This window comes from Cantharellus anzutake, assembly GCF_015039405.1.
Source record: "Cantharellus anzutake strain C23 chromosome Unknown EI90scaffold_133, whole genome shotgun sequence".
NCBI classification, from domain to species: Eukaryota; Fungi; Basidiomycota; class Agaricomycetes; order Cantharellales; family Hydnaceae; genus Cantharellus; species Cantharellus anzutake.
Window position 1 is genome coordinate 66777 of NW_024067083.1, and position 11555 is coordinate 78331.

The window sequence follows — 11555 nt, forward strand, 5'->3', positions numbered from 1 at the left end:
AGGCTTGACACCACGTCAGGAGCTTCATGGTGGAGAAGTATTCGAGATTCTTGTGATCAGTGACAATGTTGATTGGGTCTCCAGATCCTTCTAAATAATGAGGCCAGCCTTTAAATGCCTTGTGTATTGCAAGGAGCTCCTTATCGTGGGTGTTGTAATTCAACTCCGGCAGGGACAATGTATGCAAGCGAAAAGCGACAGGGCATATCTCTCTGTCAGAACAATGGATGGAGAGGATCCCTGATACTGCATAATTGGAAGCGTCTGTCTCCACAATGAGCGGAGCGTCAGGCACCCAATGAGTAAGGATGGGGGCAGAGGTGAAGGCATCTTTAAGAAGATGGAAAGCAGAGTGACATTTGTCAGAGAAGAGCCATAGAGTATGTCATATCCATACAAACCCGACCCCAATCCGACTCCTGGACCCTCCACTTCATCACCTCCAGAGTCCTACCCTATTTCTGTCTGCTCCAATATCCACCTTCAGACTGAACATCACTCCTCTCACCACCCTCCTCCTCTTACTCCTCCTCACTCCTCATGTCACCTCCTCCCCATCTGTCCCTCTCCTACCCTACCTCCATCTGCTCCGATATTCACCTTTGGACCTGACATCATTCCTCCTCTTACTCCTCTTCTCACTCCCCTCCTCGCTCCTCTCCTTCTGTCCCTCTTCTGCCAAACCTCCACCAAGTTACGACCTTCTGCCACCGTCCCGTACCTCGTACTCGGACACCACCCATACCTTCGCTCCGAGATTCCATCATGATTCCGACCTCAGACTTTGACTCCACCTTGGCTTAAGTCCATTGCATTGGTGACCTCATTCTACGTAAACACCATTGCCAATATTCCTTGGACTTTCAACCCCACCTCCCACAACCTCCATAAGCTCTGCAACCTCTGAGCTTCACGGACCATACTCGGCACTTTCGCCGCTTGTAATGTATCTTTCGCACTTTCCCTCATCCCTATTTGGACTACTGCTTCCTTCCATTTTAGCCAGTTAGTCATCATCCCCACTTCACCTCATCCTCCTGCCCCTCTGGGCTTTGCCCTCCCTATCTCCTTTCAGATGTACCACAGAGTCTAACCTATGACCTTCGGTACCGCTCCACTTCTGTCATCCCTTTGTCTCCGTTCGGACGCCTTTGTTCCGATTCAGACTCCCTTTGATTTCCTTGTGCTTTCGTCTCTCCACTATATACAGGCGCTTGTACATACTCATTTTGGACCCTCAGTCTAAAATCGACCAGAAATGCCCCCTAGAGACTTCCTGCTCACTGCTTCTGAAATTAAGGACCAAATGGACAAACAGCAATGGCACAGCACTCCCCTTGAGTCGCTCGCCCGGTTCTAACAGAGCATCCTTATGTGTGAGCCATGTCAAGGGTACTACAATGTCAGAATACTTGTGGATGAAACACCGATAGACGTTTGCGAAGCCAAGGAAGGACTGGATGTCCTTAGCCTTACAGGGCTCAGGCCAGTCCTGAACAGCCTTAACCTTCTCCACAGACATGGTGGGTCCAACTGGAGATAAGCAGTAGCTGAGATACTCCATAGTATCGGTGTGGAATTTGCATTTCTTTGGATTGGTGTAGAGGCTGTTAGCATGGAGTCTCCAGAGAACCTCATGGACATGCTCCTGGTGAGAAGCAACATCCTCAGAGTAAGTGAGGATATCATCCAGATACACAACCATGGAAACATCCAAGAGGTCAGCGAAGATCATGTTGACAAATCGTTGGAAGGCCACAGGGGCATTAGTCAGACCAAACGGCATGACTAGCCATTTGTAGGATCCATAGCGGGTGCGAAAGGAAGTCTTCCACTCGTCGCCTGCAGCAATACAGACCAAGTGGTACACATGGTGGAGGTCAAGTTTAGTGTAGACTTTGGCATGGCTAGGAGCGTCAAGGAGATCTGATATGTGGGGAAGTGGATAACGATCCTTCTTCGTGATCTTGTTCAGTCCTCGGAAGTCAATGCAAAGGCAGAGCAAACCATTCTTCTTGCAGACAAAGAGAACTGGTGCTGCATGGGAGGATGTAGCAGGCGGATGAAACTGGAAGCTAAGTGTTCCTCCAAGAACACGCAAAGAGCTTCAAGTTCCAGGGGAGAGAGGGAGTAAAGGGTCCCTAGGGGTGGTGATGTGCCTTCCTCAAGGTCGATCTTTAAGTCATATTCACAATGCAGCGCTAGTATAGAGGCTTTGCTCTTGCTAAACACATCTGTGAATTCGTGGTACTGCTCTGGAACGGCCGAAAGGTCAACACTTTTGGAGGCTGAAGAAGCAGCACGAAGCTTAGCTTCTAACAGGAGTGTGCTCAGGCTATATGAAGTAGAACCTTCGAGTTTGCACAACTTTGCGAATGCAGAGCAGCTAATGAACTTGATGGAGGGAGCCTGGTCGTCAGATGCAATCGGTGTAATTGGGGTAGTGGAGTCAACAGGCAGAATAAGTTCCGGATGCGACTGAGGGGTGCACATGGAGGCAGGACTGGTATGTTCAGAGGTTCGGAACGAGATACTGCTCTTTACCCAGTCAATCAACGGATTGTGGCAGGTGAGCCAGTTGTGTCCTAGAACCATGGAACAAGTAACATCCAACAAGGTGATGTAGAAACTCGTCTAGGTGATGTTACCGGAAGCAAAATGGAGGTTTATGTCCACTGCTTTAGTGATGACAGAATTTGTGGTCCCATCAAACAAGCAGAGGGACAAAGGTGAAACTGGATAGGTCAACAGGTTGTTTTTAATCACGAACTTTTCGTCAATGAAACAATCCAACGATCCTGAATCAATGAGAGCTTGGTATTGCGCATCAGGGATGTTTTTATTAATAGGAGGGACAGAAGTAACAGACAAAGGAGAAAGAGGAAGTGAGGACAAAGGATTCAGAGCAACAGATGATGAGGAGGTAGACCATTTGGAGAAAACAGTTTTCCTGAATCAACAACAGAAGGGAGAGACAGAGGAGGAGAGAGTAGACCATTTTCAGAAAGAATAGAAGAAGAAAAAGGGACAAAAGAAATGGGAATGGTGAGGGAGGATGTTTCGGATATTGAGGCAGCACTTAAGCAAACCTCTCTGATAGCATGCAAGGGAGTAACGCAACCCCGGGTTTGTGCTGAGTCCATGGAGTCGCAAACTAATTTTTTGGCTCTACAGGAGGAGCCGTAGAGTGTGCAGTTTGGGCAATTCGTGCCTTAGACATGTGAGAAGATGATTTTGGGCAGTCCTTGACCATGTGGCCAGACAAACCGCAAAACATACAAAGATTCCTGTCGAAACAGCGCTTATGCTCTTCCAGCATTAGCTTGCCATTCTCACCAAGTTTTGAAGAGAGGTCCGCTCCTGGCATAAGTCGCTGAGGCCAAAGCCCTCTGCCATGGAGACTTTCCCTCGTCTCAACCTGGTCTCTGACAGTGTCCATGAGCACCCATGGGCACCCATGAGAGTCCATGAATATCCATGGGATTCCATGGACATCCACAGAAGCCCATGACCACCCATGGGAGGCTGTAAAAGTCATGTAATTTGTCAGAAAATCCATGGAACTCCATGAAATTCCATGGAGCCCATGGAGCATCTATCACTTTTCACGAGTTACTGTTAGGGAGGCATAGGTAATATATTGAATTGAGGGGGTGGTGACCATCAGGGGAGTCGGAGGTGGTTGCAGAATCTGGAGGCTCCGAGGTTAGTGACGAAGGAGTGGAGGTAATCCGGAAGGACTGGAGGTAGTGGAGGGTGATGGCCATGGATGGATATGACAGAAATGATGGATACTGCTGATTGAATTGAAGGGGGGGGGGGGGGGGTCTCGCACATTGCCCTAATCCTAAAAAGGGACATGATGTTTAGGATTTCCATAACTGACCCCCCTTGTTCCCAACGAGAACTTCAATGTGACTAGAAAGGGTGTCCTCATGGAGGGCAAGAAACATAGCCTGGATCACCTGGGCTGCATCGACTGTCTTCTTGAATTCAAGCTCAAACAAGCTGTAGGTTTTAAGCACATTAGCCAATGTCTGCTTGAACCCATCCATGAGAGTCACTGTGTGCTCATTAATATGCTGAGTGAGGGTCTCTAGATTGCTGAGCTTATTAAACAAGATATCTGCCCATCCTTCATGAGCGCTTTTGAGGAGGAAACTTGAATCTGTGAGCTCATTGAGACGTTTGAGGGTTTGGTTGATAAGGTCCTGAGTGTCTTCGTCTGATCCTATGAAGGGGAGGTGGGGAGGACAGGGCACTAGATTGTATGGAACAGGTGGCTTCCTGGGTTCTTCCTCAACCTTCTCTTTGATGGTGGTGACTTCTGACAGATGAACATCTCTTTGTTCTGACAGCAAAGTGGGGTGCAGCAGTCCACTTGCCAGGCCTCTGCCTCCATTGAGGAAGCTCAGGGGTGCGCGGTACTAAGACTATGGGCATCTTGCTTGGTTCAATGGAACTATCAGTGGGTGGTGCAGCCTTCTGAATGGGTGGTGCCACCGAAGTTGACCTAGGGGATGGCAATGCCGTTCTTCTAGGTGCTGTCTTGTTGTCTACCAGCACCATGGTCTGGTCTAACTTGGCTTGGAGCTCTCGTATGGTGTGCTCACTATCTGTCTCTTGCTGTCAGATGGGGGGATCATCGGAAGGCACATCTGCCTTCTTGAGGTCTATATGATGAACCTCTTCCTTGTGGGGAATATCGACTGGGGCCTCGATTGCCATATCTTTCACAGGTGGGTTCTGGTGAGCGGCATGGATAGTGTTCTTGACTCCTACTGCGACATGTGTGTGGTGCGTTAGAGTTGCTGTAGGCCATGGAGCACTCAAAGGGAAACAGGGGGTAGTGGTCAAGCTTTCATTGTGTTGTTCTTAAGGGCATTTCGTCATTAGTCAGGCCACTGGGCTCAGTGGCGAGAGTGGTAATAGCCATGGGGCTTTTGTTTGAGTGTATAACCTCAATAGTTGGCTCGCCCAATAATAACTTAACTTCTAACTCATGCTCAGGATCGCTTTGTGTGGAATAAGAATTCTGAGGAATGTAAGAGCCCTTTCCGTCCCAGGGCAGCCAATCAAATAGTCAGGGCAGCTGGGAGGCAAGGTCTTGAACCGTTTCAAGTCACCATCTTCCCTGTCTTGAGTGGTGTAGCGAAAATCCCAGAATTGTGCGTCTTCGTCAATGAACTTCTTGAGTTCATATTCATGTTGGCTTGGAGGGAACCTCAGGTCTGAATTCTCGGCCCTGGTGCACATGTGCTCGTATTTCTCTTCCCAATACTCAGCTAGCTTCTCGCCCTTGAGCTCCCAGGGCTTGGGCAGAGTCGGCTGCCTGGACTTAGTGGCGTAGGATGCGTAATTTGCCTCATTGTCTAGTTCCTCATAACTTTCGGAAAGCTTAACGGGTTCTCGGATTATTGGTTCTTTGTTATTTCTAAAATGGTATGACTTGACTCGTTTCCATGCCACTGGACATTTGAGGACCATCCCATCTAGTTCTTGCAAAACAAAGGCACCACTGCGGAGCCTCTTGACTACCATATATGGTCCAAACCATCATGGCTGGCCCTTCTGGTCATGCTGCAGCTTAATCCTTTCATTTGCGACAAGGACAAACTCTCCAGGCTGGTAGTCGCTGTCCTTCATCCTGGCAGTGTGGCGGTGATAGTACCTATCAGCTGCCTTCTTTCTCTCATCGTAGCTCTGGGCCACCACCCAGTCAAGGAACTCGTCTCTCTGGCTAATCTGGCAGATTCTCATGGCTAGAAGGTCTTTAGTTGTATACAGAGAAGGCCAATCCAATGCATAGAACATCCTGTCCATGACATCGAAGGGCATAAGCGGGTGCTGTCCATACAGCAAGTAGTAGGGGGAATAGCCCATTGTGGACTTAGTGGTAACTCTGTCTGCCCAAAGGGCATAGCCTACAAAGTTGGGCCACTCATTGGTGCGGCCTTTGAGCACTTTCCAAATACTTTCAATCCAGACATCATGTCTGCGCTCGACTTTTCCATTAGTGGCAGGGTTGTATGCTGAAGCTCTTACGATGGTGTCAGGGCCCGGCCTCCGTCCGGGGGCAGCCCTACCTCAAAGCTGGACACTCGCGGTGTCCCAGGCAGCCAGGTGCCGGATCCTATCCCAAGCTCCTCAAACTCACTAAGCGGGGATTGAGTTGTCATGTATTATGGAAGGTAGCTACAACTTGCCTAAGCGGGGATTGAGTTGAGAAGAAGGGTAAGTTTCCCTATTCCCTGCTTGGCTGCTATAAAAGGAAATGTACTGTACAGTTCGTAGCGTGACTATGGGTAGAAGCCGAGCATGTTCCCGCGATGCGGAAAAGGTGTCACATGGGTTAAGGCGAGTTGCTCGCCTTGACCCATGTGATTTTTCCCACGGGTTCGCATGCGGGCTGTAGTTGTGAAAGATGGGAGGATGAGGGAAGTGGGGGGAGGTTAGGGAAGGTGGTTCTGGGGTTGTATGGTCAGGTGTGGTTGCCCTGACAGATGGGCACATTGTACTTGTCCATGAGAACTTGTGCTGCACCATGGAACTCGCTCCCATTGTCTACTGTGAGCTGTATACAGCCATACCGACACATAACATCGAATAGGAATTTGGCAATATTTTCTGACTTGATATTCTTGAGTGGCTTCGCTTCAGTCCATCCGGTCAGATTATCAGTGAAGTCTATGAGGTGCTTGTAGCCTCCTTTCCCTCGTGGCATGGCTACTGTGTCTGCATCAAAACGTCACAAGAGAGTCCACACATATTGTGGCTGGATTGGGATGGTATCTTTATTAACAGATCTTAACTGGCATTTGTGACAAGTTCAGCAGTATTTGTCATATCCCAGATCTGCCACCTCCCTCTTCCCTAGTCCTAGACGACTCCTATGACCTCCACCAGCCCTCCCAATCTCTCTCTGCTGCCTCCGGTCGATGCCAACAATCCTAGGACTACCTCCTCCTTCAACTCTCTCCTGCTCTTCCACCCATCTACATCTGCATCACCTCCAGACCTCCCCTACCAGACCTCCACCTCCTCGGACCTCTTGTTCAAAGGATATGGATCCACTTGTTGTTGGTAACCCTCAACTTGCCTATCCACCCTCCTTCTTACTTCTGGTCTCTGTCAAGAAACCTGAAAGGGGCGTGATCTGATGTCACGACCCAGCATATCCACCATTCCCGTCAACGCATCCTATTGCCACTTGGCCCATCCCACCTGCTACCACCATCATCCATCCATCCATCCATCCACCTGTCACCCTCAACCACACTTTCTCCCTGTGTGTGTACCTTCCAACCAAGGTTGCCGTTCGAGTGGTTCATTGTTGTCCGCCTGCCAGCCAGATGGCTTGCTAGACGGCCGGATGGCCTTTTTCTCTTTGTTTGCTTGTGGGCTATTGTTTCCCCTTTTGTCACTCTTTGTTTCCTTATTTCCTTTTGTTGGCAAGGTTTGCCGACATTAACCATTTGTCCATTTCTTCATTCATTAATATCGCACTTGATCCACCACTCCTTCTGGGCTGGTCCATTTAGTTACTTGTGCTTATAACATGTGTAGGTTACACCAGATGTACCTCAGTTCATATATCAACTTGGATTTCCCCCCTTGTCTCTTCTCTACATTGTAAGGCCCCTGTCTGAAATTGGGACAACAACGTAAGAACGAAGCACAGCACTCCACCCAAGTCACTGAAGCTGAAGTCCCACCCCTCCGACCTTACGAGCCCAGATGACTTTGCATGCCTTGCAGATCATCCAGATACGTGTCCAACACGTTCCTGACATCTGAGTGCAGATGGGCTCAACTAGAGAGGTTCTGTTATAAAAATGGGGCCTAATTGGCCCATTTCTATAGCGTCCAGGTGCAGGAGGGGGCCGTGACATTGAGAAGATGTTACAATTAATGTAACAGATGTTGTAACAGTGGGGTTTACAATAACATGGACATCGGGTGTTTTGGGTGATAGTAGTTGGTTCGGTTGTTATTATTTACATGTCACGTGATATTATACTGCATAGAGCCCATAAGAGGCTAAAAATGGGAAAATCCCATTTCCATAACAGGTTCTGAGAGCTCTGGTAGTGGACCAAAGCTTCTCCAGGAAGCCCAAGTCTGCTGGGTGGTACAAGAGGCTCTAAGAAGGATGCGGCCTCAGCAACTCGGAGGGAGCGCTGTGCCTCTGTTGCATCTCAGTTAGTCCTTTCATTTCAGAGGTCTGAGGTGTCTTGTAGGAGGGGGTCAGGAATCACTCATAGGGGAACTTGGGGTAACTTTAGTTGAGATTAGAACTGGCGTACAACCTACATGTATATATAGAGGGAGGAAGGAGAAGGACTTTAGTCAAAGTCCGAGTGATACCAACAGATACCAAAAGGTTCCGAACGATATTCGTTGATGGGAAACCAAGGTGTCAGGTCAAGGAGGGCGGAGTAGAAGGCCGGAGGATAAATGGGAACGAGAAATGGGTAAGGGGGAGTTAGCTGACTGAATGGAAAGAAGACAACAGTCGGACTACAAATGGAAGGTGACTAATTTAAGATGATGAGAGCGGGGTCACCAGAGGATAAGGGTAGCTCCGAAGCCGGAGTTACATATCCGAAGAATGTTGGGTGACTCCACTGAATGAAATGGGAAGAGGAATGGTTTAGAAGTATATAACAAGATGTCAGAAAACCATCAGGAGGTCCAAGCAAATCTGGAGGTTCCGAATGTTCTGACTTGGGACCAAGGTTCCAGAATGGAGATGGCCAAGGGCGAATGTGCTGAAGTCCAGGCCAGAGTTGAGACAGTTGGGGAGGAAGGTAACTTGGAAAGTGGGGAGGTATGGTGTAGGGGATGATGAGGTGTTAGGAAGGTGTAGTGGGGTGAGAGAGTATGGGGTCAGGATTCTGGGATATGACAGTCTCCGCACCTCCGGTCATGTATCTCCGGTACCTCCCCACTCCTACCCTACCTCTGGTCATGTTATTCTTTATTGTTTTATCATTTGACATTTTCTACAACCCCAATCTTCTGGACTACAACTTCTGGGCTCTGGACCTTTCCAGATGTCTTCCCCTGTAGTCCCCTGCTCACTCATAGATGGGCCCAGGCCTTACCATTCAGTTGGTTTCTAATCCTCCCACTCCACAAACTTCAGACATAATTCGGGCTTTTTGCCTATTCTATATTTGTCCTGTGGAGTCTTTCTATTTACTTCTCCTTCCCCTTGGTAACCTTTGTTTACCTTCGGATCCAATTATCTCTGCTATATGTATGCATGTACCACTCTAGTAAATAGTTCCCCCAGTTATAATATTAAGTCCTTGAATCCAAACCCTCTTCCACGACGTCTATCGCATTCTACTCGCCTGCTGCTCCATCTTGAACCAAGAGCTGAGTGACAGACACGTCTAAAGGCACCTTGGTATAAAACCCAACAAATCACGTGAAAAATGATTGACCCTTGCTAACACCTCCATCATTAAGTAGTGAGGGGGGGCTTCTGGCCCCCTTCCACTGGTGGCCTTGGTTCCTCCATTGCCAGTCCCCCTGACAAATTGGGGACAATGAGGACGTAACAGGCACAGCACTCCATTCTGAGTCGCTGAAGCCGAGTCCCTTCAACACCCCATCACCCTCGGAGCTCCACCCCACCTCCAGTCTGTCTCCGACCCACCATTGGACGACCCGGAACATCAAGCTCCATCAGACACACCCACCTGGGTAGCATTTCGGATCTTCCCTGGGTGGGTTCGTGACAGTATTCTGCCACGAATTTGTACATATTTGGGAACCAATATGAATCCTTGATCTTGAAGTACATGGGGTCGCATCCCCAGTGGCCACTGCCATCGTGCGCATCCCTTATGATCTGATGTCCAATATCAATACTCAAGACAACTTGTAGGAGTGGCTTGTCACCATTCCGCTTCCAAAGTACTCTGTCCTGAATGAGGAATTGTTTGGCTCAGTGGAGAAGCCTCGCTGCCTCCTTCTTGTCACTAGGGGGCACTCCCGTTGATAGGAACCTTAATATGGTTTGCCAGTACTGCTCAGAGTCGTACTCGTCGATTCGGTGGGCATGCCTTATGCGATCTGGCCTGGACCCATTAGGGTTGTCCTTGACTACTCTTCCTTCACAGATGTGATAGGTTCCACCTATCAGGCACTTAACATGGGTGGGGTTCTCCCATCTGACTTCTAGGGCATGCATTCCCCTCTGCATCTATCAAGTCAGGTCTCATTGATCTTGGAGGTTTCACAGGGATCGATTTCCTCAGTCAGGAACTCGGCCATGGACATCTCACAGAAATCCTCATCTTGTTTGAGGTCTAGCAGCTTGAGGAACTTTACACCCTCCTCAATGGCAATCTCCCCATCACTGAAGTCGGAATCCTCATCTGCCTGCCGATGTCTTGACAATCCATCTGGGGCCTTGTGCTTGTCAGCTGGATTATGTTCAATCTCAAAGCTGAACATCAGGATGTATAGAAAACCATAGGATGAGGCCACAATAGGGCCAGGGTCGGACCAGATGAGAGTAGACTACTAAATAGAATTGTCGGCACAAATATATGTAAATACATGTTTTGAGGTTGATCTCCAACAGGATGTAGGTTATCCATCACGTCATAGCGGCATTGGGCAAGTTGGGGGAATTTATCATCTGGATTAGAGCAGATGCGTCCACTTGTAACTTGAAATGTATATTATATAGATGATGTCTTTCAGCCTTGAATGCATGAAGTACACCATATAACTCAAGTTTTGGCTGTGAATAACGACTTTCCACAGAGTTGAACATAATGGAGCCAAAAACAATGGGGTAATTGTCCTCCTCGAGGCGCTGCTGGATAACCCATCCAATGCCAACCACAGAAGAGTCCACTTGAATCATAACCAGCCCTAGATCACCATCACACTGGCCTTTGGGCTTAACTTGAGAAGCCAACTCAAAGTCCAATGAGCAGATCAGTGCTGCATTGACCGCTAAGTCCTTGAGCCATTGCATTGCCTCCTCAGCTTCAGGAGTCCACCTGAATTCATTGGGTGCCATTTTCTTTGTAAGTAAGGTGAGTGGCTTAGCGATTTTTGCAGGGGGGCCACTTGGCCAGCTTCGTGATAACATCATGAGACACATGCATTCCGCTGATGGAGACTACAGCTCCCAGCATTGCCAGATGAGGACCACCACTATGCATAGCTGCTACTCATCCCATCAAGTCCCCCGTGCTGGGACTTCACCACTTTCAGAGCTGTCCCTGACAATCTCCCTTGATAGGAGATTGCAGTTTCTTAATAAACTGCTCGTTTTTTCTCACTGCAGAAGCAAGTTTGCCTGTGCAGGCATGTTTAGGTGCCATGGGCACATGTTAAACACACAATGGGTGTGTTGACCTGACCCTGGAATGAGGACAGAGGGAGAGGGCCTAACTACTCCCCTGTTGAAATATATAGCTTATTAAAGTGTATACTCTTGATGGACTGGGACTAAGGCAACCCACACAAGTGAGCTACACACTTCAGGTAGATACTACCCATGATTACTATCTATCTTACAGTTC

General features: G+C 48.6%; 2 protein-coding genes across 2 annotated transcripts; both read right to left on the bottom strand.

Moving 5' to 3' along the window:
• Positions 1-3866: 3866 nt before the first annotated feature.
• EI90DRAFT_3021931 (uncharacterized protein) lies at positions 3867-4569 on the bottom strand (the record flags this gene model as incomplete). The annotated part of the gene is made up of 2 exons (XM_039057723.1): positions 3867-4231; positions 4326-4569. The coding sequence occupies 2 exons, from the start codon at positions 4567-4569 to the stop codon at positions 3867-3869; spliced, it is 609 nt and encodes a 202-aa protein (XP_038908853.1).
• Positions 4570-10224: 5655 nt separating this feature from the next.
• EI90DRAFT_2946480 (uncharacterized protein) lies at positions 10225-10795 on the bottom strand (the record flags this gene model as incomplete). Its single annotated transcript, XM_039055342.1, has 2 exons — positions 10225-10462; positions 10620-10795. 2 exons carry the CDS (start codon positions 10793-10795, stop codon positions 10225-10227), a joined length of 414 nt encoding a protein of 137 aa, XP_038908854.1.
• Between the last annotated feature and the right edge of the window lie 760 nt (positions 10796-11555).